This window comes from Mobula hypostoma, chromosome 15 (assembly GCF_963921235.1).
Source record: "Mobula hypostoma chromosome 15, sMobHyp1.1, whole genome shotgun sequence".
Taxonomy (NCBI): domain Eukaryota; kingdom Metazoa; phylum Chordata; class Chondrichthyes; order Myliobatiformes; family Myliobatidae; genus Mobula; species Mobula hypostoma.
This window is the reverse complement of record NC_086111.1, coordinates 2,817,407-2,845,107: the sequence shown is the minus strand read 5'-3', so window position 1 is coordinate 2,845,107 and position 27,701 is coordinate 2,817,407. Positions and strand designations below refer to the sequence as shown.

Genomic DNA, 27,701 nt, shown 5'->3' with positions numbered 1-27,701 from the left:
TTAATATCTTTAATATTTAATATCTGTAATCCAGGGAGTGTGAAACGCAGAATCAAATATCGCTGTGATGATTTTACGTTCTAGTACCAATTGTTTGGTGACAATAAAGTATAAATTATAAAGTAAAGTATAAAGTATCCATGCCAGTATCTTTCCTGTAACACCATAGGATTTTATCATTTTAAGCAGCCTCATGTGAGGCACCTTATCAAATGCCTACTGAAAATCTAAGTAAATGACATCCACCGCCTCGCCTTTGTCCACCCTGCATGTTACTTCCTTGAAGAACTCTAACAGATTTGTCAGTCAAGATTTTCCTTTACAGAAACCATGCTGACTTTGAAGTATTTTATCATTGGTCTTCAAGAACCCCAAAACCTCTTCCTTAATAATGGACACTAGTTACTGTTTGCATGATGTTGGTTGGTGGTGGTGTTGTAGATAGTGTAGAGGATTGTCAAAGATTGCAGAGAGACATTGGTAGGATGCAGAAGTGGTCTGAGAAGTGGCAGATGGAGTTCAACCCGGAGAAGTGTGAGGTGGTACACTTTGGAAGGACAAACTCCAAGGCAGAGTACAAAGTAAATGGCAGGATACTTGGTAGTGTGGAGGAGCAGAGGGATCTGGGGGTACATGTCCACAGATCCCTGAAAGTTGCCTCACAGGTGGATAGGGTAGATAAGAAAGCTTATGGGGTGTTAGCTTTCATATGTCAAGGGCTAGAGTTTAAGAGTCGTGATGTAATGATGCAGCTCTATAAAACTCTGGTTAGGCCACACTTGGAGTACTGTGTCCAGTTCTGGTCACCTCACTATAGGAAGGATGTGGAAGCATTGGAAAGGGTACAGAGGAGATTTACCAGGATGCTGCCTGGTTTAGAGAGTATGCATTATGATCAGAGATTAAGGGAGCTAGGGCTTTACTCTTTGGAGAGAAGGAGGATGAGAGGAGACATGATAGAAGTGTACAAGATAATAAGAGGACTAGATAGAGTGGATAGCCAGCACTTCTTCCCCAGGGCACCACTGCTCAATACAAGAGGACATGGCTTTAAGGTGAGGGGTGGGAAGTTCAAGGGGGATATTAGAGGAAGGTTTTTTACTCAGAGAGTGGTTGGTGTGTGGAATGCACTGCCTGAGTCAGTGGTGGAGGCAGATACACTAGTGAAGTTTAAGAGACTACTAGACAGGTATATGGAGGAATTTAAGGTGGGGTGTTATATGGGAGGCTGGGTTTGAGGGTCAGCACAACATTGTGGGCCGAAGGGCCTGTACTGTGCTGTACTATTCTATGTTGTGTTTTTTCTCTCTACTCATTGACCGTAAACCATAAGACCATAAGACATAGGAGCAGAAATAGGCCATTTGGCCCATTGAGTCTGCTCTGCCATTCCATCATGGCTGATCCTTTTTTCCCCTCGTCAGCCCCCACCTGGCCTTCTCCCTATAACCTTTGATACCGTGTCCAATTAAGAACCTATCAATCTCTGCCTTAAATACACCCAACGACCTGGTCACCAAAGCTGTATGTGGCAACAAATTCCACAAATTCACCACCCTTTGGCTAAATAAATTCCTCCACATTTCTGTTTTAAATGGATGCCCTGAATGGATGTTCCTCTATCTTGAGGCTGTGCCCTCTTGTTCTAGACTCCCCCACCATGGAAACCATCCTTTTCACATCTACTCTGTCTAGGCCTTTTAACATTCAAAAGGGTTTCAATGAGATTCCCCCCCTCATCCTTCTAAATTCCAGCAAGCACAGACCCAGAACTATCAAACGTTCTCTGTATGATAACCTTTTCATTCCTGAAATCATCCTTGTGAACCTCCTCTGAACCCTCTCCAATGCCAGCACATCTTTTCTTAGATGAGGAGCCCAAAACTGTTCACAATACTCAAGGCGAGGCCTCACTGGTGCCTTATAGAGCCTCAGCATCACATCCCTGCTCTTGTATTCTGGACCTCTTGAAATGAATACTAACATTGAATTAGCCTTCCTCACAACTGACTCAACCTGCTAGTTGACCTTTAAGTTGTTCTGCACCAGTACTCCCAAGTCCCTTTGCATCTCATATTTTTGGATTTTCTCCCCGTTTAGAAAATACTCTGCAACTTTATTTCTACTACCAAAGTGCACGGCCATGAATTTTCCAACATTGTATTTCATTTGCGACTTTCTTGCCCATTCTCCTAACCTGTCTAAGTCCTCCTGCAGCCTATCCATTTCCTCAACACTGCCTGTCCCTCCACCAATCTTTGTATCATCTGCAAAACTGGCAACAAAGCTATCTATTCCATCATCTAATTCAATGATATAGAGCATAAAAAAGAAATGGTCCTAACACTGAACCCTACGGAAAACCACTAGTAACTGGCACCCCACCAGATTATTTCCACTCACTGCCTCCTGCCAATCAGCCAATGCTCTAACCATGTTAGTATCTCTCCTGTAACACCATGGGCTCTAAACTTGATAGTCCAAATATACAACATCCACTGCATCCTGTTACGTGTCCACAGTTTCGTTTTCCTGGGAGTCCATGGTTTCGTTTACTGTGGGCGTCACATGTCCCCAGTTTCGTCTTACTGGGGATCCACAGTTTCATTTCTGTGAGCGTTACCTTGTGACGTATGCCAACGGTATAAAAGAAATGTGGACATTTTGCTGAGAAGGGAGTTGAAGGAAAGAGAGAGAGAGAGAGGGAGAGAGAGAGAGAGAGAGAGAGAGAAAGAAAGAAAGAAAGAAAAGACTGCACTTCAAGCTATCCGGGAACAGCTCACAATCGAGAAGGGTAAAGTCTAATGCTTACCCATACCCAAAGGATTGGGTTAATCAGCAGCACACTGTGCATTGTGGAGACGTGTCTGTCCTTCGTATGATCCATGGGTGTGGATTTCGTGACAGTCACTTTGTGAAATCGCTCTTCGTGGACTTCAGAACAGTATTTCTCAGCTGGGATCTTCGATAACAGTTTCTTCATTCACTAGCTGTGGAATCTTTGAAATTCGTCGTGATCGCCTGGTCGCTGCGTTGTGAATCCACAAGTCTCTCCTCTCACCTATTTCGTGGATTACTGGGACTCTCTGAACTGCCACTTTACGACTGTGCTTGAGTAAGATTTGTTAAGAACAGGTTCTAAGTTTGACTGTTTGGGAGCTATAGACGCATAACACTTAACTTCTGTTTAAGAAAGTAGTTTATTTAATTTTCTATGTTCTTGAGTAGGTGTAAATAAATATAGTGGTTTTAATATTAAAACCCGACTCAATTTGTCATCTCTTGCTGCTGGGACATTACGAAATTGGGACAATCCCCTTTATCTTTCCTACCTGTAATCTGCTCAAAGAATTCCAACAGGTTCCAACAAGATTATCCCTTAAGGAAACAATGCTGATTTTTAGATTATGAGAACACTCAGTCCTCTTTTATTGTCATTTAGAAATGCATACATGCATTAAGAAATGATACAATGTTTCTCCAGAGATATGTCACAGAAAACAGGACAAACCAAAGACTAATGCTGACAGAACCACATAATTATAACATATAGTTACAGCAGTGCAAAGCAATACCATAATTTGATGAAGAACAAACCATGGGCACGGTAAATAAAGTCTCAAAAGTCTCAGAGTCAATCGACTCCCGAGTCCGCGATAGCAGGCGGCAAAAGGGAGAAACTCCCTGCCATAAACCTCCAGGCACCGTCAACTTGCCGATGCCTTGGAAGCAGCCGACCACAGCCGACACTGAGTCCATCCGTCTGAAAACTTTGAGCTTCCGACCAGCCTCCCGAGCGCCATCCTCTGCCAAGCGCCTTCGAACTTGCCCCGGCTGTTGAAACACACAAAGCCGAGGATTTCGGGGCCTTCTGCTCTGGAGATTCCAGTTACCACACAGTAGCAGTGGCAGCGAAACAGGCATTTCAGAAGTTTTCCAGATGTTCCTCCGTACTCTCACATCCGTCTCCATCAAATCAGAATTGTGCGCGGTCCCCTACTTGACAGATAACAGACATCACCACGGAAGTGGCCGCGTGCGCTGCCGTTGTGCTGCTATCTTCTCCTCCTTTTGTCCTATTTTGTCCTGTGTCACCGAGTACTTCATAACCTCATCTTTAAGAATTGACTCCAACATCTTCCCAACCACTGAGACTAACTGGTCTATAATTTCCTTTCTGCTTCCTTCCTCCTTTCTTAGAGAGTGAAGCAACATTTGCAGTTTTCCATTCCTCTGGCACCGTGCCAGAGTCCAATGGTTTTTGAAAGATCATTTCTAGTGCCTCCACAATCTCTACCGCTACCTCTTTCAGAACCCTAGGGTGCAGGTCATCTGGTCCGGGTGACTTATGTACCCTTAGGTCTTCCAGCTTTTTGAGCACCTTCTCCCTTGTAATAGTAACTGCACCCACTTCTCTTCCCTCACTCCCTTCAACACCTGGCACACTGCCAGTGTCTTCCACAGTGAAGACTGATGCACAATACTCACTTAGTTCATCTGCCATCTCCTTGTCCCCCCGTTATTATTTCTCTGGCCTCATTTGCTAGCGGTCCTATATCCACTCTCATCTCTCTCTTTATGTTTTACTTACTTGAAAAGGCTTCTACTATCCATTTTGATATTGTTTGCTAGATTGCTTTCATATTTCATCTTTTCCATCCTAATGATCCTTTTAGTTGCTCTCTGTAGGTTTTAAAAGCTTTCCAATCCTCTATCTTCCCACTAATTTTTGCTTTGTTGTATGCCCTCTGTTTTGCCTTTACATTAGCTTTGACTTCCCTTGTCAGCCATGGTTGTACTATTTTGCCATTTCAGTATTTCTTCATTTTTTGAATACATCTGTCCTGCACCTTCCTTGTTTCTCCCAGAAACTCACGCCATTGCTGCTCTGCTGTCATCCCTGCCAGCATCTCCTTCCAATTTACTTTGGCCAATTCCTCTCTCATACCACTGTAGTTTCTTTTACTCTACTGAAACACTATTACATCAGACTTTACTTTCTCCCTATCAGATTTCAAGTTGAACTCAATCATATTGAGATCACTGGCTCCTAAAGGTTCTTTTACCTTAAGCTCCCTAATTACCTCTGATTCATTACATGACACCCAGTCCAGTATAGCTGATCCCCTAGTAGGCTCAATGACAAACTGCTCTATAAAGCCACCTCATAGGCAATCAACAAACACACTCTCTTGAGATCCATTACCAACCTGATTTTCCCAATCAACCTGCGTGTTAAAATCTCCCATGACTATCATAACATTGCCCTTTTGACACACATCTTTTCTCTTTCCCATTGTAATCTGTGGTCCACATCTCAGCTACTGTTGGGAGGCCTTTGTATAACTGCCATCAGGGTCCTTTTACCCTTGCAGTTTCTTAACTCAACCCACAAGCATTCAACATCTTCCGATCCTATGTCACATCTTTCTACTGATTTGATGCTATTCTTTACCAGCAGAGCCACACCACCCCCTCTGCCTACCTTCCTATCCATCATATACAAAGTGTAACCTTGGGCAGTCTGCTCCCAGCTACAGCCACAATTCAGTGATGGCCACAACATCATACCTGACAATCTGCAATAGAGCAACAAGATCATCTACTTCTTATATTCTGTGCATTGAGTTATAACTCTTTGAGTACTATATTTGCTACCCTTTTTGATTCTGCATCCCTAATGCACTGGTAGTCACCCAGCTGGCTGCAATTTTCTGCTATCATCTACCTGCCCTTCCTGACAGTCTGACAGCATGCTACCCGTGCTTTTTTACCATCCATCCTTTCCTGAGTTCCTTCACTCCAGTTCCAGTTGTCTTATGGTCTTCTCGCTGTAAAGCAGGACCCCATCATCGAGGCAATAATCTCCTCTCACTACTGTCATCAGGAAGAGGTACAGGAGCTCAGGATCCACACCACCAGATTCAGGAACACTTATTACGTGTCAACCATCAGGCTCTTAAACCAGAGCAGATAACTTCACTCAATATTACTGCACTGTTCCCACTTTCAAGTACTTGATATTTATTGTTGAATTATTTATTATTATTATATTTTACTTCAGTTTTACTTGCACGATTTGTTGATTTTTGGACATTGGTTGTTTGTCTGTCCTGTTGGGCATAGTCTTTGATTCTATTGTGTTTCTTGGATTTACTGTGTATTCCCACAAGAAAATGAATCTCAGGGTTGTATATGCTGACATATATGTACTTCGATAATAAATTTACTTTGAACTTTGAAAATATGACCCAATGTGGTGTGCCAATAATATCCCAGTGGTTTACAGACAGTGGCAGATAAAACTAATACTGGTTATCTCCAGTATTTATTATCTACTAGTTCAATTTCTGTTGCTGTAATGCATGAATAATCTTGGGCCCCTGCTGCCCAATCAGCTCCTTGCAAACCAGTGGCCCTCTCCCTCCTGGTAAACCCATTTGCAGAGGGATTAGGGAAAGGTAAACTTCTTGCTTACTAGTGGGGTAAGGTTAATGAAATGGATCACTCTTCTGTAGTGCCCTTGTTATTGTTATTATTTTATCCACTTTAGCAACATCGTGTACTATTCTCTTAACAACTGTATAGGTTAAGGTGAAGTAACAGAAGCCAGCCATGCTTCCTTTCCACTGAGCAGCAGTGGGCTGGATCATGCTTTATTTGGTCTGTTCCTTGCATTCAAGCCAACACCGTCCTCATGGAATTCTTGTGTCAGCACTGTGGCTCCCAGTTTCCTGGAGGTGGAGCTGTCACAGTAAAGTGGAGTGATCACCAAGGAGTGACTGACATTCAGGCAGCAGATGCCCTGAATTTGAATATTTTAAAACTGGACTGAATAGTTAATCCAACTAGTTAGTTACTCTTATCTATTAGTCTGATCAGATGGATGTGGCCTCTTCTCATTACTACCATCAGGGAGGAGGTACAGGAGCCTGAAGAACATTTTAGGAACAGTATCTTCCCCTTCACTATCAGATTTCTGAATGGTCCATGAACACATGAACACCACCTCACTATTCCTCTTTTACACAATTTTATTTCTGATTGTAACTTACGTTAATTTTTCATGTCTTGCACTGTACTGCTGCCACTAGAAACAACAAATTTCACAACATATATCAGCGATAATAACCTGCCAGCATTTGGTCATAAATATTGATCTAATTTTAATTGGACTAAAAACATATTTGAGTGATTTTATAAAAACAAGAGATTCTGCAGATGCTGGAAATCTGAGCAACACACACGAAATGCTGGAGCAACTCAGCAGGCCAGGCAGCATCTATGGAACTGAATAAACAGTCAACATTTCAAGCCGAGACCCTTAATCAGGACCAAAGGTGTTAGTTTTGAATGATATTAATTAACAAAAAATATTTAAGTGAAACAAAGGCAATAAAACAAACCATCACCCACAATCAAGGTTGGAAGTCTCATTCATATGAATGGGTGCCTCACGTTCTTTGGCTCAGTGTGTTTGTGGACAGTGTGGAGTTCCGCGGCAGAGCAAGAGGTTCGTTTTGGTTGATTGTCCGCACCCCCCCACCCCCATCCCTAATCACTGATACAGCATTAGGTAAATGCATTTTGGGCCACAGTATGTGTTTAATTGCTGCATAAGAATTAAATTCTTCAATTACAGAAACTGCCTGATATTTTTTTTTACTCATTACCCAAAATGAAATGTGTAATTTAGTAATTGTGTAATTTAGTCAACAGCCTGTCTGTTCTATAAAGTGACAGAACAGGATATTCCTTGTTGCTGCTCTGACTAACATAGCACACTAGCTGAATCTGGCCATTATGTATCCTTACATGTCAGGGAACTCTAGTTTCTGTGGTGGCAAAGCAGATAACATGAGTTGTGCTGCTGATGTTGAGTAAGGAGGGTAGTTTTAGGTGTATCGATCATCAGATAAATTGGGCAGAGAGATGGCAGATGTAATTTAAGCAACACACATAAAAGTTGCTGGTGAACGCAGCAGGCCAGGCAGTATCTCTAGGAAGAGGTACAGTTGACGTTTCAGGCCGAGATCCTTCGTCAGGACTAACTGAAAGAAGAGCTAGTAAGAGATTTGAAGAGGCCGTTCACCAGCAACTTTTATGTGTGTTGCTTGAAATTCCAGCATCTGCAGATTTCCTCATGTTTGTGAGATGTAATTTAATGCTGACGACTGTGAGGTAATATATTTTGAGGTTTCAGTAAGAGTAAGACTTATTTCATGAATGGTAAGGCCCTACAGAGTATGGAAGAGCAAAAGATCCTTGATGTACATCCAAATATTTCTGAAGGAGATAACACAGGTAGATGGGGTGGTGAAGAAGACAAACAAGAGCCAGGGCATAAAAAAGAGCAGGGAGCTCCAGCTACAACTTTTTAGAACATTGGATAGGCCCAAGAGGGAATATTGTGTGCACTTCTGGTTGGAACATAATTGTACTGGAGGAGGGTGCAGAGGAGATTCACCAGAATTTAGCCTGAGATGGAACGTTTCAGCAAAGAGGAGAAACTGGAAAGACTGATTTGTATTCTTTGGAGTAGGGGAGGATTAGGGGGGACCTGATAGAGGTGTACAATTTATGAGAGATAGAGTGGATAATGAGAACTTGGCAGGTGTGTCTAAGACCAGAGGGCATTGATTTAAAATGAAGTGCGAGAGGATTAGAGGGTATCTGAGGAAGAATGTTCACACAGAAGATGGTTCAGGCCTGGAAAAACTTACCTGAGAAGGTGGTAGAGGCAGATATTGTCATAACATATAAGAAACATCAGACCTAATGCTGGCATGTGGAATGAGTATAGATACGTACTTGGTCAGTATAAATGTCATGAATGAATGATCGGTTTTTGTGCTCTCTTACTCTATAACTTTTAAAACACTTTAACGGGTTGACGTTATGAAAGAAACTGTATCAATTGGAGTTCTCTCTTTACTAATATAGATATAACTACACAAATTGAAGGATAGGTATTTGTACTTGACAGGTATTTGGAGGAATTTAAGGTGGGGGGTTATATGGGAGGCAGAGTTTAAGGGTCAGCACGATATTGTGGGCCGAAGGGCCTGTACTGTGCTGTACTGTTCTATGTTCTATGTGTCATGTTACAAATTCTGCATTTTGGTGTGATGTAACAGTGTTTGTAATTCAGTAAAAGTCTATTTCAAATAAAATCTTTATAGAATAGGTTTTTTGGCTACTATAAATAGTGACGCAAGGAGTTTCATGAACCTTTCTTTTGATCCAGCCAATCTGCAGTCAGTGCAGCATGGAAGATTTTCATCTAGATTACATGGTTCCGATGCACTACGAAGATATACTCCGGGACTACGCATTGGATCAACTGGTAAGATTTTCTTTCAAATAAATGTAACAGCACACATATATTTTCTAACAACAATATTAATCAAGGAAGTTACCTATAGTTGTAGTGATTATTAACATCATAACATGGTTGCAAAAGAGAATGAATCCAACCACCAGTGCAAACACACACAGACAGCACCCACGGTCAGCACTGAACCTGGGTCTCTGGAACTGTGAGGGCAGCGGCTCTACCACTGTCAGCCTACATTATTACTCACCTCAAGTTTTTTTTTGTATTCACCTTGTATACTTTCTTCTCTACATCTCATCCAGTCATTGGTGACATATAGGTACTGTAATGCTTACTGTATTTTTTTTTCTCAGGTTTAGCCCAACAGGTTTCTGTTTTTCTCTTTTCCCCCTCCCTCTCCCCTCCCCCTCTCTCCCCTTCTCCCCTCCCCCTCTCTCCCCCTCTCCCCTCCCTCCCCTTCCCCCTTGCTCCCCCTCTCCCCTCCCTCCCCCTCTCTCCCCCTCCCTCCCCCTCCCACTCCTCCACTCTCCCCTCCCCCTTACTCCCCCTCTCCCCCTCCCTCTCCCCCTCCCTCTCCCTCTCCCCCTCCTTCCCTATCCCCCTCTCTCCTTCCGTCAGGTACAAGTATATTCTCTTTAATCAAATCGGCTGCCCGCTTTCCTTTATTTCCTTCCTCGTCCTTGCTGCACACTGTGTATCCAGGAATGCCAGGTCATGTCCCTTTTTGAGCGAGGGTTCTATTATTTCAGCCGCATCATACCTGTGTTATTGCAGTCGTCTCTACCCATAGTTCATCAACTTTATTTATTTGTTTATTTATTTATTGAGCTACAGCACAGAATAAGCCAGTCTGGCCCTTCGAGCCACGCTTCCCAGCAATCGCTGAGTCAACCCTAGCCTATCCACAGAACAATTTACAACACCAATTAATCGACCGACCGGTATACCTTTGGACTGTAGGAGGAAACTGGAGCACTAGCAGGAAACCCACACAGACACAAACAAAACATATAAACTCCTTACTTCCAGCCGATCTCACTCAGGAAAATCAATGTTCTAAATGCACTCTGCCTCTTCTCAATACACTGTGGTGTGCATTACCCCTGTCGTTACACCCCACTTCCAAGCTAGTTTAAACCCACCCCAACAGCACCTATGACAATATTGGTCCTCTTCAAGTGTAACTCATCTGGCTAACAGTGATCCAGTCTCTCTCAGAAACCATCCAATTTCCTCAGGAATCGAAAGCTCTTTCTCATATACCATCTTCCCAGAGACAAATCTGGTTACTTCCCTATTCCAGTGCTCACTATCGTGTAGCACAGACATACTGCTTCTGTGAGGTTCTGCTTTTTAATCTCTTATCAAGCTCTCTAAATTCAGCTTGCAGAACCTCCTCCCTCTTTCTGGCTATGTCATTGTACCGTGAGCATTTGCCCTTTACCCACCCCGCCAATATGTTTTGCAACTGCTCAGTGCCACCTCTGGGTTCTGACACCCAGGAGGCAGTATGCTATCCTGAAGCTGGTTCTACAACCACAAAAGTTGCCATCTGAACCCAACTACTGAATCCCCTTATCACATTGGCTTCCTTATTGTTCTTCCTGTGCAGCCAAGGCTGTATAATGCATTGGTCGGACCAGATTTGATGTATTGTGAGCAATTTTGGGCCCCATGTCTGGCATTGGAGAGGGTCCCGAGGAGGTTTACAAGAGTGATCCTGGGAATGACAGGATTCATCTACCAGCAGTGTTTGATGGCTCTGGGCCTGTACACTGCAGTTTAGAAGAATGAGGGGTGGATCTCATCGAAACCTACTGAATGTTGAAAGGCCTAGATAGAGTCGACATGGAGAAGATGTTTCTCAAAGTGCGGGAGTGTGGGACCAGAGAGCTCAACCTCAGAATAGAAGGACAGAGGTGAGGAGGAATTTCTGTAGCCAGAGGGTGGTGAATGTGGAGTTCATTTCCACAGATGGTGTGGAGGCCAAGTCATTGGGGTACAGTGGGTTCTGGTTAATTGGGACACATGTGACCTGTACATTTTGGCCCAATTAAGCAGCTGCTCTAATTGGCTGAAGTTTCATGGAAATAATCTAAAAGGTATATAAAAAAGACAAACTACCACTTAACCGAGTAACAAATTATGTATTTAAATGAAATAAGGAATAAATTAGAACACTTCCAATACTATGACTGCACTATAAAACTGTTGCATTCTTTTGATGGACTGTAAATAAACCAAATCAGTGCTGACACCTGTAATGTTGATTCAGGTTGACACGTCTGCCAGGTGAGACAAGGAGTGCACTGACTTCAAAAAGATATATTAATCATTTATTTACAAACAATAAACATTCAACCAAACATTCATGTTCCCCAAATTACAGACACCAGAATAGTCAACAAACGTAACTACATTCAACAAACATACTTAGTTAAAAGCATGCACAGAACATATCTTCCCAATCATCATGTGCATTCTTGACTTAAACAAAGGATGCGAGCAACCCTCTTCCACGTGGTATCTTATAGACCCAGGATATTTGAAACTGGACACCAGGCAGCTAACCAATGGGAAAAGCAGTTGTACTTTCTAAATTAACCAATCACAATAGAAGCAACTTTCAACGATCAGATTAAGGCGTGCCCCAGGACAACACCCAGTGTAGATGAAGGACTGCCTTCATACAATGCTACCATTGATTCCATTCTCTAAATCTTCATTTTCATTGTAATCTTCAAGATGATTGTCAATACCTTTAAATTCCTCGTAGCTCCTAATTCGTTGAAGTAGTGAAATCGTTTCATTTTCACTGCCGGCCATTTCTGGCATCTCCAAACCTGAATGCTTGAAACCGCACTGAGAATAACAGTTCTGAATTGTCTTACTCCTTTTTTCTCACCAACTATCAGTGACAATAGTCACTGCTTTTTGAACATAAACATGCACAATTGTCGCTTTTTAAAAACTGTTTGCTGTAAGCACAGTGTAATGTCTAACGACCATATAAGTACACACATCTGACTCTAGTTAGAAACTGTTGACAAAAGTCTCCTGCCCCATTTAAGTGGCATAGCATGCCAAATAAATGAAGGGAATCACAGCTATTTTATTGATATGTTTTTGTTCATTAAAAGTTGTCCCAAATAAACAGCTGCCCCAATAAACTGATGGCTCAATTAACAGCAATCCACTATATTTAAAACAAAGTTTGATAGGTTCTTGATTAGTAAGGGTGTCAAATGCTATGGGTAGAAGGCAAGAAAATGTGGCTGAAGGAAAATTATTTCAGCTATGATGGAATGGCAGAGCAGCCTGATGCTCCTGTGTCTTATTGTCTTCTGACCAACCCCAAAAAGTCTCCAAAAAGGCATACAGGCAGCCAGAGAGCAAGGTTGACTCAAATTATGTTGTAACCATATCTTATTGAAACAACGGTGTGAACAAAGTTGATCCATCAAAGCAAATTAGGTACAGCATTAACATTTATTTATGGAGCACCATCGTCTAAGCACGTTGACAAACAAAATTTAACATCAGCTCCTTATTCAGAGAGCTGATCAAAAGGTTGGTCAAACTAGTGGATTTTAGAGAGCATCTCAAAGGAGAAATGAGTAGAGAGGTAAAGTAGTTTAAAAAAAGCTATTCCAGAGGTGAGGGCCTTGTCAACTGAAGACAAACCTGATAGTAGTGAAATAATTAAAGGGAAGTGTTACACACACAAAATGCTTGAGGAACTCAGCAGGTCAAGCAAAATCTATGGAGGGAAATGAACAGTCAGTATTCAGGCCAAGGGCCTTCATTAAGACATGGTTCATTTCCTGCCGTAGATTCTGCCTAACCTGCTAGGTTCCTCAAGTGCTTTGTGTCTGGTGCTCTAGATTTTCAGCATCTGCAGAATCACTTATGCCAAAGGAAAGTAGGTGTAACAGGGTCTAAAAACGCAAACGCGAGGAAATCTGCAGATGCTGGAATTTCAAGCAACACACATCAAAGTTGCTGGTGAACGCAGCAGGCCTGGCAGCATCTCTAGGAAGAGGTACAGTCGACATTTCGAGCCCAGACCCTTCGTCAGGACTAACGGAAAGAAGAGCTAGTAAGAGATTTGAAAGTGGAAGGGGGAGGGGGAAGGGGAGATCCAAAATGATAGGAGAAGACAGGAGGGGGAGGGATGGAGCTAAGAGCTGGACAGGTGATTGGCATAAGGGATATGAGAGGATCATGGGACAGGAGGCCTAGGGAGAAGGAAAGGGGGGAGGGGGGAAACCAGAGGATGGGCAAAGGGTATAGTGACGGGTCAGAGGGAGAAAAAGGAGAGAGAGAAAAAGAATGTGTGTATATAAATAAATCACGGATGGGGTACGAGGGGGAGGTGGGGCATTAGCGGAAGTCTGAGAAGTCAATGTTCATGCCATCAGGTTGGAGGCTACCCAGACAGAATATAAGGTGTTGTTCCTCCAACCTGAGTGTGGCTTCATCTTGACAGTAGAGGAGGCCGTGGATAGACATTATCAGGGTCTAAGTGAGTTTGAGAGTTGTGACTGTGATCGAAGTCAGCAGAAAGACACTAAAGCTAGCAATATAGAAGTCTTTAATCATTACAACAATCAGACCTTATTCTGGAGACTTTCTTAGTAGAGGCTCACGAACTCAAAGGTATGTCATATTTTGATTCTTAAGATCCAAGGTAACAAGGTGATTTAAAACAATTTCAACAGCTACAATGGCATTTATTTCAATACCTTGGGTTGACAAATGTTTCTTTTGAGAAACATAGTGAAAGCACATTGTAATTGAAGGTCCAGAAGCCTCTGGGAGAAACTAATTAACACAAATATTCCAAAACTTTTTGACTGCAAAGAGGCAGATACACAAAATTAATGTTGTCAGGGCTGTCTCTGAGTACACAAATATGGCAAGTACACAAAAACTATTGATTGCCTATACCTATGACCATGTTTGATACGCAGAGTGACAACATCCATCTGGTCTGCCAGCTCACACTCAAGTCGCAATGGTGTAAATAACTTGGCCATGTTGCCTGGTTTGATGCAAGCCCTTTAACACAAATCCATTGACTTAATGTTTGACTCTTACCTATGTGATATTTTTGTGTGTGACTGTATTTTACTGCAGTTGATATGTGCTTTATGTGCCTTGTGCTGTGTGTGACTGTTGATACTGTGTTTTGCTCCTTGGCCCCAGAGGAAGACTGTTTCATTTAGCTGTACTCATGTGTATTCATGTACGGATGCTTGATTGATAATTAAACTTGAACTTGAACAACTTAGTCTGTGGATCATGCTCCAGGATTTGTTTCTCGATTTGTTTTTCAGACGCATTCCAAGCAAGAAGTTCAAATAATTTTCATTCACGAGGTAAGTTAATTATGTCTTATCCAATCTAAAACCCTCCATCATTTGCAGTTAATTTTGTGAAAATAATGCATCTTTAACTGAGCCACTGTTCATTCTAACAAAAATGTTCATCTGGGATGAAATAATCTTCATGTGGAACATGCCATCCAGTTAATAGCTACATTATTGTACATAATTTGTTCAGCTATATTTAACCCAGTCTGTAAACTCCAGTATATAATTACATAAAACTTCAATCATCTGGCGTCCAGTTTTTTTTTTGGAAATTCTGACGGTTTGACATCTGGCTCACTCGTTAGTTTACACTTTGAGCCTAGGGTCCAGTGTGTAAACAGAATATGCAGCTAGAGCTGCAGATCTGGAAAGCTGATAGAGTAGGGGTTAGGGTTTGGAACACCAGGGATCAGGAACATGGCTACGTTTGCAGCTGGAATCTCGAGTGCTTGTGTATTTCTTTCTCCTTGTAAACTTAACAGGGAATTTTCTTACACTATTATATAGCATGTAAAAATAATGAAATAAAAGTGTTAATAGCAATACCACCCAATTATACAGAAAAGCTGTTAGTCTGACACCTTCAAAGTCCTGAGTGAGTTAGATTTACAAATTTTTACAACATTTGGTTTTGATGATATTAACAGATTTTTCTACAAAAACAAATCCATCTTCAGTAATATACAGCAAAATATTGAATTGTATTTGTACTTTGGAGCTGTACAACTCTTTGGACATAAGCATTAAAGGGAAGTCGGTGACCGTCAGAATATTTCCCTTTTTGTGTAATGATAAACAACAATGCAGCAATGACAAATTTACTGATGGATTAATGATTGAATTTGTCCAGTTGACAGTCTTTTTCCAACTCTAAAAACTTTGTAGATAAAAGTGCAGTTAAACAACAAGGTATGGTACATTTATTTCTTAAAATACAGATTTGAAGTTCTGGATACACATACAGTTCCCATTACTTTTGAAAATGTTATATCAAAAGCAACTTGAACTGCATGTGTAATCAGAACTTCAAATCTGTATTTTGAAGTTCTAAAAGTTATATCTGAAGATAATAATTCTATTTGAAATGATGCAGAGATTTTGTGCTGAACAGAGTTTGTGCAGAGCATGTACAAGAACAATGTTGTTCATACTACCATCTCTTCCATTAACAAATGAAACAAATGAAAATATTTCCAAACCATATTTGTTCAAAGCAATAACTCAAATTTAAACAAAAATATAGAAAACTGTTTAGTCACTTTCATCCTTGCAATGATTTCAATAAGACAGCTGTGACCTATTTTCCTGTAAGTCTGCTTTTACCCTGGAAATCCTATAATGCTGTTAGTATCTATACTGACTGTACAGCACAGGAACAACTACGTAACATTGACCCAGCTGGTCAATGAACCTTCATCCCCTTTCATCCTAATCCATTTAACATTCTTTGTCCCTGACAATGATTGAGTGGCGGCCATGGGGAATTATGTCTATTTTCAGTTGCACAGTGGCTGGCTGGCTGGCTGGCTGGATGGATGGATGGATGGATGGATGGATGGATGGGAAAGCTTGTTTATCAGTGATGTGAGGTGGCGTGGTAGTTTAGTGGCTAGTGCAATTGCTTTACAGCGCTAGCAATTGCTGATTCATACCTGCCTGCCACTATCTGTGAGGACATTGTATTGTGTTTCCCGTGACCACGTGGGTCTTTGTCCCCCACTACTACCTCACCAGCACCAGTTTCCAGTGGGCCAATATCAACTCTCACCTCCCTTTTACTCTTTATATAACTATAAAAAAATTAGTATCCTGCTTTATGTTATTGGCTAGTTTGTCCTCATATTTTATCTTTTTCCTTCTTATAGTTTTCATAGTTGCCTTTTGTTGGACTTTAAAAGCTTCCCAATCATCCAACTTCCCACTCACTTTTACTAACTTATATGCCCTTTCCATGTCTTTTATGCAGTCCTTAACTTTCCTTGTCAGCTACGGTCACCTACCCCTGCCATTTGAGAACAACTTCTTCTGTGGGACATATCTATCTTGCGCCTTGTGAACTATTCCTAGAAACTTCAGCCATCTCTGCTCTGCCGTCATTCCCACCAGTATCCCCCTCCAATCCACCTGGGCAGGCTCCTGTAATTCTCTTTATTCCATTGCAACACTGATACATGTGACTTATGCTTCTCTCTCTCAAATTGCAGTATGAATTGAATCACATTATGATCACTGCCTCGTCGGCGTTCCTTCATATTAAGCTCCCTAATAAAATTTGGGTTATTACACAAATTTCCTCTCTTGTGATCCGACACCAACTTGATTATCCCAATCCCCTGAAATCCCCCATTACAATTGTGTCATTACCCTTATTACATGCCCTTGCCAGTTCCCTTTGCAATCTCAATACTACATCTTGGCTACTATATTTCCCATTACTGGTTTTTCACCTGGAACCTACCAGCCTTCTCCTCCCCACCCTCCCCCCACCTTCTTTATAGGGCCTCTGCCCCTTCCCTCTTCAGTCCTGACGAAGGGTTCCAGCCCGAAAAGTTGACTGATCGTTTCCACAGATGATGCCCAACCTGCTGAGTTCCTTCAGCGTGTTGTGAGTGTTGCCTTGGCTACTATTTGGAGGCCTCTCTATGATTCTCATAATGGTTTCTTTTACCCTTGCAGTTTCTTAACTCTACCCACAAAGATTCAACATTCTTTGACCCTAAGTCACTTCTTTCTAAAGATGTAATTCCATCTCTTACCAAGAGATCCACAGCACCGCCTATGCCTTCCTGCCTGCCCTTTCAATACAAAGTGTACCCTTTGGTGTTAAGCTGCCTGAACTGCTGAGCTCCTTCAGCACATTGCATGTATTGCTCCAGATTTCCAGCTTCTGCGGTCTTTTGTATGCCACTGGGCGATCTTGGCTTATGGCAGACAGAGTGAAGCTGATCGATGAAACAATCCGCCAATCTTCTATCGGATCTCACTAGTGCAGAGGAGGTTCCGCCAAGAGCAGCAGATGCAATATATGAATCCAAAGATTCATATGTGAGGTGCTGCCTCACCGGGAAGAACTGTTTGGGGCCCTAAATGCTGATGAAGGAGAAAGTGTGTAAAATTTTTGATGGATTATCTCCCACCATTCTCTATTCTAGTTTCTGCCCTTTTTCTTACGAGTGCTGATGATGGGTTTCAATCAAAAATATCAGCTGTTCATTTCTCTCTATAGAGGCTGCCTGAACTACTGAGGCTTCCGACATTTTCTGGACAAGCCAGTCTCATTTCATGCCCCTGCTTACTTGACCCAGGTATTTCTGTGAAATTGGCTGATTCAGTGGTGTGAGGCCTTCAGCTGACTGAGACCTTATGGTTCTTAACTCAGAGCAGGTCTCTGAAGAATGCTGGATTTGTTGGAGCGAAGTTAACATTGCCCATAGCAGTTTGCCTAAAATATCACTCAACAAGACAGATATTTTTTTACAATGATTTAAAATAGTTTTAAACATCTTCAAGATTTTTCACCTTCCCCCAAAGTAATTGTGTGGATGGGGGTGATACTGCTTCCTAAGCTTAGAAACATTGCAAAGCCTTTCAGTGAAAATAATCTACAAGGCAAACGAAGAAATGTCATCAACTTGTAGGAGAGCCTGTCGTCTGTCTCCTTCCCTCCTCTTCCTCCTTCTCCCACCACCCTAAAAGGTTTTATATATCAATAACTTGCAAAATGAAAAGATGGCACATCGCGTCTCCTCTCCCCCACAATGTAACCAAATGGTACAGCGCACATGTTGTGGCCTTAACTAAACAGTAAGTGGTGTGCAAACATCCCATCCCCTGCTTTCTCCCTTGAGGGTATCTACGCTGCTCACCTCAATCTCTCCTGCTAGTGGCAAGCTTCATATTATTTGTCCCTCTTCAGGTAAAGATGTTGCTGTTCAGTGCCCTAAAATATTTAATGATTGTCAAACTTTTTGCCTCCAGTTTCCTTCTCCCTACTTAGGGAGCCATTCTTTCAGTGGGTGTCCGATTGCACCTTATCATAATTTTGTCAACTGTACTCTCAACCTTTTCCACAGATAAGTTGCTAAGCTGTGGTGATGTTCCTGATATTGGTAACAAAGTACATTGTGTTCCATCCCCTGTGTTCTTAGGTTCTCAAAGTATGCAGACTAGAACTAGGCACAGTATTCTGTTGTCCAGTAACAATCTGACACAAATTGACCCTGACTTCTGATTTTCAATTGTATAATTCTAGAAATAAAACTGAGTTTTCTTTTTACTTTTCTACAGCCATATTAGCAAGCATCGTCATTTTAATGATATGTGTATCTCAAAACCCAGTATCATTCCTCCCCATATAGAATCTCATTATATGAACAGTTTCTGGACACAATAATTAAACACACGATATTTTTCTTATATACACTGAAATTCATTTGGAAACCAATTCTTCAAGTTTATTAACGCATATCTTCTAGATCCAGGACTTAACTGAAGTCCTATTCCTCAGCACCCATCTGGGCCTTAGAAAGGAGTAGCATCTTTTGCTCTACTGGCTGAAACTCACCATTATGCTACACAGTGGAGAAAGAGCCTAATGATGCTTTCTGGCCCATCAGCCTTAGGCTAGGTTGATCCAGTGCCAACACAGTAGCCCTCAACCAAATAAATGGGAAACATCACCTGCTAAATGAAAGGCATTTGGAGGCTATTTATTTATCTGTCTATTTGTGTACGTGTGTATTTGTTGGGTTTGATTTTAGCTTGTTAAACATTGAAAATTTTAATATTTTAAAATGTTTAATATATTTTTCTTTTTAACTGGTTCAAAATATAACTGATTTTCTGAATGTCAAAAACAGTTGTAAGCCTCGCCAATAACATTGACAGCTTTGACAGCAACAAACGTGTGTGAGGAATCTTTCTGGCTGTTAAAGCTTTTCTGCAAGTGTACTGGAACCCTATGCTGCACTGCTAAGGCCCAGTATGCTTGCAAAGATGTTGCCCATTAATAAAGTTGGAAAATTATTCATATGCCAGGTCATTTCTAGATATCACATCACCGATCTTTTAGGTTTATCGTGAAGAAAAAGGTCACTGTCACTTGATGTCCTTTCGAGAAACATAAAGCACAATGACATGATTCAAGGAAAAATTTAACCAATGTAACCACATACAGTATCATACAAAATAACCGATTCCAGAGCATTTTTTTGATTTCAGAGCTTCAGTTGATTACAGAAAGGTATAATTTATGTTTGCAATCTGAACATTTTAATTGGTTATTTGTTGCACAGTTCATACTAACTGAGTGATATCTGTTCACCTTTATGTAAATTTATGGGAAATTTTATTGATTTGTTTTGTTTATTCCTAAACAGCCTATCATCCAGTAACTAGTGGTAAGTTAGACGTATTTCTTTCTAACAAATGTAGTCGGCAGTGTAATTAGATAGAAAGTGTATGTGATTTTTGTCATAGAAACAGGATCTTTTTTATATCATTGACTTGTCTACACTAACAGGAAACTTTAAGTTCATCAGTTAATTACACTAACATTTTTGTTCTATGTTTTCATAGTATTGAACTTATCAATGCAATTGCATCATGCGTGGGGATAAGAATTTACACTGTACCTCCAGTTTTTGGAGGTGGGGTTGGTTTATCTAGCCAGTAGGTTTGAGAAGAGCCTCCCTGAGCCTCTGTCAATACCATATTGAAATTTGCTGCTGTCTTTAAGATAGCAATAAAATGTCTTTACAGTTCATATCAGAAATATTTGGGCTCTTGTACATATCCCCTGTGTCTAAGTTGAGAGGTCACCATGCAGAGGAGAAAGAACATGCTCATGTCAGCCAAGGGTTCAGAAGGAATCAAAACTTCAGGTAATAAGGTTAGAAAATGGAAAATGATCTTCAGTGCAGACACATGTAAGTGTATTTAGTCAGTGGTAATAAAAAGAGAGCAGTCATTGTTGAAAGAATTTGTTGAAGATATTTTGTCAACAAGACATACTATTTTTAAGAAATATGTACTGTTTTGCAGCATTTCATAGTTTTTCTTTTAATGGTTTCATTTTGATATCTGACATCACATCATGCAATATTGTTACTATCTTTAAAATAAAAGAAATATTATTTGCTGCAATTACTTAAGACTGATTACATTTATGCATTTCATTTTAAAGCTGATGGAGATCCCCATTTCATTATTCCTATGCAAAAGCAACATGACGCAGCCTGTTTCAACATTGCTGGAAAGCCAGGTTTAATAATGAATCTAGTTGAGGATCCATTCACAGGTAACAGTGTTCTGAACATTCAATAGAGTACTACCCTTAGACAGACCATTAAAACAGAATGAATCATAAGTGGAATGATGAGTTTTCACAATAAAGGAAGGGAAACATTTTTTTACTCTCTTTCATGTCCTACAGATTTTCCAATGTGCTCTGTTGTCAATTAATAACCTTAAAGACAGATTTGATGTTATTTTAGATAAGTACATTGGCCATTTTGTACTCAGCAAGACCCCAGAAAACAATGAGATAAATGAAATTATCTGACGAAGGGTCTCGGCCCGAAACGTTGACCGTTCGCTTCCACAGATGCTGCCCGACCTGCTGAGTTTCTCCAGTGTGTTGCGCGTGTTGCTTTGATCCCAGCATCTGCAGAGTATTTTGTGTTTGAAATTATTTATGTTGGCCAAGACATCTGGAAAGCCTTTCCTTTTTCAATATTTTTATTAATTTTATTAACTTCTACATAGAAGAATACAGACTCCAGGAAAATACATATTATAAAACCAAAGAAAAAATATATCACCAGATACATTATATTGAATAACATTAACGAACTCCTTACCCTATATTCATATAGATTAGATTAAATTGTATGTTAGAATATAAACAATTTTATATTAAAATTCTATACCCACTACCAAAGTCAAAGCTGTTTGATAAAGGAAAAAAACCTTATCAGATAATAAAATACGCTATTAACCAGCTTCTGTACTTTAACAAGAAATCAAAGATTATGAAAATGATTTTAGAACGGCCCCCACAAATTTTGAAAGTCTTGGTTAGATTCAGAAATTGGACAACAAATCGTTTCTAAACTTAGGCATGCCATAACATCCCGTAACCACTGAGCATGGTTAGGCGGAACAGCATCCTTCCATTTAAACAAAAGCGCTCTCCGAGCCATAAGAGAGATAAAAGCCAGAATGTGCAAATCAAATGTCTTCAAGATGATATCTTTCCTTCCAACAATACCAAATAGGGCAGTCTAAGGATTAGGCTTAAAATTTACTTTAAAGAGTACAGAAAAAGTTTGGAATACTTCCTTCCAATATTTTCCTAGACTTGGACATGTCCAAAACATATGTATAAATGAAGCTTCTCCATGGTTACACCTGTTACAGTATCCATATAAAAATGAGATAACTTATCCTTGGTCATATAAGCCCTACGGACCACTTTAAATTGTAGGAGGGAATGACGAGCACATAATGATGACGTATTAACCGATTTAAAAATTTCATTTCAAGTTTCTTCAGAAATTGAAGTCTGTAAATCTTGTTCCCAAAGATTTTTGATTTTGTCTAAAGGATCATTTCTCATTCCCATCAACATATCATAAATATTGAATATTGAACCATTATAAAAAGATTGCATATTAAGAATTTCATCTAATAAGTTCTTATCAGGACTATTAGGAAATGTATATAATTGAGATCACAGAAAGTCTCTAATTTGTAAGTACCAAAAAAATGGGTTTTTGGTAAACTATATTTAGTTGACAATTGTTCGAATGAAGAAAGACTTCCTCCAACAAACATATCCCAGAAGCAGGTAATGCCCAATCCATCCCATTGTTTAAAAACTACATCAGTCATAGAAGGCTTAAAAAATTTTTTTTTAAAAATGGGACTAGAAAGGGAAAATCTCCATAGACCAAAGTTTTTTCTAAATTGCATCCAAATCTTCAAAGTATGTTTGACTACCACATTTTCAGTTATCTAACTTAAGGATAAAGGAAGTGAAGATCCCAAAAGAGAGGCAATAGAAAATTTACTAACAGAGTTAGCTTCTAAAGAAACCCACCCTGGGCAGTCCTCATGATTAATATAATATAACCAAAATGTAAGATTCCATATGTTAGCTGTCCAGTAATAAAACCTAAAATTTGGTAAAGCTAAACCTCCATTCTTTTTAACTTTCTGGAGATGGACTTTATTCAATCGAGGACATTTATTTTTCCATATGTAGGAGGATAAAATAGAGTGCAGAGAGTCAGAAAAGGATTTAGGAATAAAAACAGGTAAAGCCTGAAAAAGGTATATAAATTTAGGTAAAACATTCATTTTAATAGAATTAATTCAACCAATCAATGATAACGAAAGGGGCAACCAATCGGATAATGTTCTTTTTGTATAATTTAATAAAATAAGAAAATTTTCTTTAAATAGGTATTTATAATTCTTAGTAATTGTTACACCCAAATAAGTAAATTGGTTTCTTACAATTTTAAAAGGAAGGTTAATATCAGTTCATTCCAAATTATTCAAGGGAAAAAGTTCACTGTTGTGTAGGTTCAATTTATATCCAGAAAACTGACTAAAACAAGAGAGTACAGAAAGTAATGAAGTTTTGACATTAGAAATGTAAAGCAATAAATCATCTGCATAAAGTGAAGCTTTGTGGGTAGTACCCTTCCGTAAAATACCAGTGATATCATTAGATTCTCGAAAAGCAATAGCTAAAGGTTCTAAGGCCAGGTCAAAGAGCAAAGGACTCAAAGGGCAACCTTGTCTGGTTCCAAGTTGAAGTTTAAATGGTTTAGAATTCTGGGAATTAGTAAGAACCTGAGTAGAAGGAGATAAATACAGTAATTTAATCCATCGAATAACATTGGACGCAAAATTAAATTTTTCTAAAATTTTAAATAAATAATGCCATTCAACCTGATCAAAAGCCTTCTCAGCATCTAAGGATATCACACATTCCGATATCTTAGAAGGAGAATAGATAACATTTAATAACCGGCAAATATTAAAATGGGAATATCGATTTTAATAGAATCAATCAGATCATCAGAAATGATAGATGGTAAGATATTTTCAATCCCACGAGCCAGAATTTTAGATAAGATTTTAGCATCAACATTAAGTAAGGAAATTGGTCTATATGAAGAACATTCAATTGGGTTCTTATTTTTTTTAAGGATAAGTGAAATAGGAGCTTCATAAAAAGATTGTGGCAACCTACCTGACTTAAAAGAATCTGAAAAAACTAAACATAAATGAGGTATAAGCAAAGAAGAAAAAGCCTTATAAAATTCTCCAGACAATCCATCAGGACCTGGAGCTTTCCCTGAAAGCAGTGAGCGTACAGCCTCGGCTATTTCTTCATGAGAAATACATTGATACAACTGTTTTCGGTTATCAACAGAAAGCGTAGGAATATTTAATTGGTCTGAAATATTATTCATTACAGTATTATCTTTAAGAGGATCAGAACTATAAAGCTTAGAATAAAATTCTCTAAAGGTATCATTTATTTCTAAATGATCAGTTGTCCTAACACCGTTAGCTTTATGAATTTCTTTAATCTGTCGTTTAGCACTGGAAGTTTTAATTTGGTTAGCCAATAATTTACCTTTTTTATCTCCATGAATATAAAATTGACTTTTATCCTTTAGGAGTTGAGTTTCAATAGGATATGTTAATAAAATATCATATTTAGTTTTAATTTCAACCCATCTTTTATATAAAATAGGATCTGAAGTCAAGGCATATTCTTCGTCTAATTGCTTCAACTGATTGGCTAAATTAATTCTCTCTTTATTAGCTTTTTTTCTTAACACTTGCAGTATAAGAAATAATTTGTCCTCTAATATATGCTTTAAAGGCATCCCATATAACAAGGCTAGAAGTCTCCTCTACCATATTCTCGTCAAAAAAGAGAGTAATTTGCCTCTCCAAGAACTTTAAAAAATCCTTGTCAGATTACGAAGTTAGATTAAAATGCCAGAATCTGTTTGTTTGAGGAAAACCAGGAAGATTTATGGATAAAAGCATAGGAGGATGGTCAGCGATAGCAATTTCTTTATATTCACAAGATCGAACTAATAGAATCATTTGGTTATCAATTTAAAAAATAGTCAATTCTGGAATACGTATGATGAACATGAGAGAAAAATGAATATTCTCTATTGCTGGATATAAAAAACGCCATATATCAACAATACCACATTTAATTTGAAATGAGTGAATAAACAAAGCTGATTTATTAACTGTCGCTGATTTAGAAGAAGACCGATCTAAAACTGGATCTAACCAGCAATTAAAGTCTCCTGCCATCACCAATGAGTATAAACTCAGATCAGGCAAAAACGAAAAAAAGCGCTCAAAGACTCCTGGGTCGTCTATATTTGGAGCATAAACATTAGCAAATACCAACGATTTATTTTCTAATTTCCCTGATACTATAACAAAGCCCAAGTCCTTTTCTTTGCAGCATTCCTGTATGTTTTCTATGGCCTACACAGATGCACATGTTATTTGACTGAATTTTGGCAGTATTATCAGTTCCAGTAAGACAATATGAATGCTTTTAATTATCTGTAAAATGAAAAGAATTTAGTGTCAGAAAGTGAAAACAATGGTATTACTTCTACATTAATACATTTTTTCAATCTTCTGCCATTATTATTGTAACCAAAGTTAGCCCAAAGCTCAGGGCCAATAGTGCTTGGAAGGTCAAGGGTAGAAACAGTTAAAGATGAAATTTTAAATATAGATGGTAAATATAGAACTTTTTCACATGACACTGTATTTAGTTTAGGAGTGACCAGATGTTGCTCCTTGGAAAAATATGGTCTTATTTCTCTGACAACATTCCAAAAGGTGTTTTTCATTGGGACTGCTGTCATGTATTGTACATCCGATACATCAGACACACAGGGACAATGCAGGCTTAGAAGAGCCCAGGCAAGCTTCCAGAATGACACAAAATATTTACAAGCAAATTTCCAAGCCTATTTTCTTCTTTTTTTCCCACGTCTTTCCCTTTCTAATTGGTCTCTCAGTCATCATCTACCTTCATATTTTTATGTTTTCACTAGGCATAAGTAAAAATGATTACATATCACATCTGCTGTTATATATTTTTGGTTTTGTTGTGGACATGTGATTGTCCATATTCCAGATCTTCCCTGCCAATTACCGAACTTACCCCATGTTGACTCCTTACCTCCTTATATTTGTCATATCTTTCAGTTCTTCCTTATTACCTGTACAAGTGACCACTCATTATTTCTGTAAAGCAATGGTCATTCATAAATGTTCCATTTCTAATCAAAATATTACTATTTATTGTTATTTCCTATATATTTATCATAAAACAACAGGCTTGAAAATAAATGGAGAATTAATAGGAGATAAGAGACCAGAAAATAGCCAGAAAATAACTACCTACTTTGGAACGTTTGGACTTGAAATCAGAAAAATCAACTTGAGAATATCAGTAACGACTGAAGTGATCACTATATTTTACGAGGAGGACAGGACTATTATTCCCTGGTCAGCAACAGCGACCTTAACATTTGAGAGGTATTGGCTGCACTTTAATAATAGAATCATAATATCTTTTAATATAGATTTATTTTCACTGGTTATGAAAATATGGTTGATGTCCCCCAACTAGTCTGGTGGAAATGAGAAGTTTAAAGCACTTGGTTTCTCTACTGCATGTTTCTGGTTTGATAAGTTTAAGGTCAGCTTTTCATTGCTTTGTAAATTTATGCTGAGCTATTTTTTTAAGTTGTCCACCAGGGAAGGAATTAAATAAGGACAAGAACATTCTCACATAGAAAGGAAGGAATGTTGAGTGGTAACAAAACTCTGGATTCTCTTCAGCAACATCCTAAAAGGCAGTCTCAAAATTGCACAGGATTAAGTAACCTGGGAACAGCTCCAGGAATGGGCAACACTCATGGAATGTTCCTATTTATTGTGTGGATAATTGAATACAAATGTAGGGATGGTACAGTATACCTCAATTATATAGGACATAAGGAGGAACAAATGTGGAGTATGTTATACCTTTACATGGAGCTTTGCCTGAGTACACTCTTATGATGTTCTCAAAACATGCATGATAAAATTTATGTCATGAAAAAAAGTAATTTTGCTGCCTTCCTTAAAATGGCAGTGTATTGGAACAGGCCAGTGATACAATTAATGGAGCAGCTGTCTCACAGCTCAACAACCTGGGTTCAAGCCTGACCTTCAGTGTTCTTTTGGAGTTTGTGTGTTCTCTCTGTGACCACATGGATCTCCCCCAGATGCTCTGGTTTCTTCACATATTCCAAAGACATTTAGGTTGGCAGGCCAATTAGCTCCAATGTGTAGGTGAGTGGTGGAATCTGGCAGTAGTTGACAGGAATGTGTGAAGAATAAAATTAGGGTAGATCTAGTATAAATGAAGTGTTGACAGTTAGCACAGGCTCAGTGGGCCAAAAGATCTGTTTCTGCACTGTTTGACCCTATGGGCAGTAATTTCAATGAACTTCTTTTCACATATAGTCTCTGATTAAAAGGCGTTTAAAGACCTTCTTTTTATTTTTCAGGTTTTGTTTAACCAAAACTGTTATAACGAGTTGAAACAATTTCAGTTTGATAATAATAAAGCACTTTATCAAATTTTCCCTAGCTTCTCGATCTCGATCGTGAAAGAAAAGAATCTCACAGTAACGATGGGAGAGGATGCAACATTCGTTATTGTGCTGCACCGGGTCTGGAAAAAGCACCCCCTACACAGAGACTTTCTGGGATTTTATACACTTGACAGCCTCAGGCTCTCCAATATGACGCATGGATTGCTTGGTATGTTAACTTCATGGTCAGAACATTCATTTACATGGTGTCACAAGGTATCCCAAAGCACTGCATTGCCAATGAAAAAGACAGTGTTGTAATATAAAAAAATT

General features: G+C 39.3%; 1 protein-coding gene across 1 annotated transcript in view; it reads left to right on the top strand.

The window, feature by feature from the left end:
* The window catches only part of LOC134356646 (inter-alpha-trypsin inhibitor heavy chain H3-like), an 85,081-nt gene that overhangs the window by 47,164 nt on the left and 10,216 nt on the right, over positions 1 to 27,701 (top strand). Inside the window, exons 16-21 of the mRNA XM_063067618.1 lie at positions 9,248 to 9,346; positions 14,677 to 14,718; positions 20,091 to 20,111; positions 20,897 to 21,010; positions 26,121 to 26,322; positions 27,425 to 27,597. Coding sequence (XP_062923688.1) covers positions 9,248 to 9,346; positions 14,677 to 14,718; positions 20,091 to 20,111; positions 20,897 to 21,010; positions 26,121 to 26,322; positions 27,425 to 27,597 — 651 coding nt within the window. The remainder of the gene's footprint in view (positions 1 to 9,247; positions 9,347 to 14,676; positions 14,719 to 20,090; positions 20,112 to 20,896; positions 21,011 to 26,120; positions 26,323 to 27,424; positions 27,598 to 27,701) is intronic.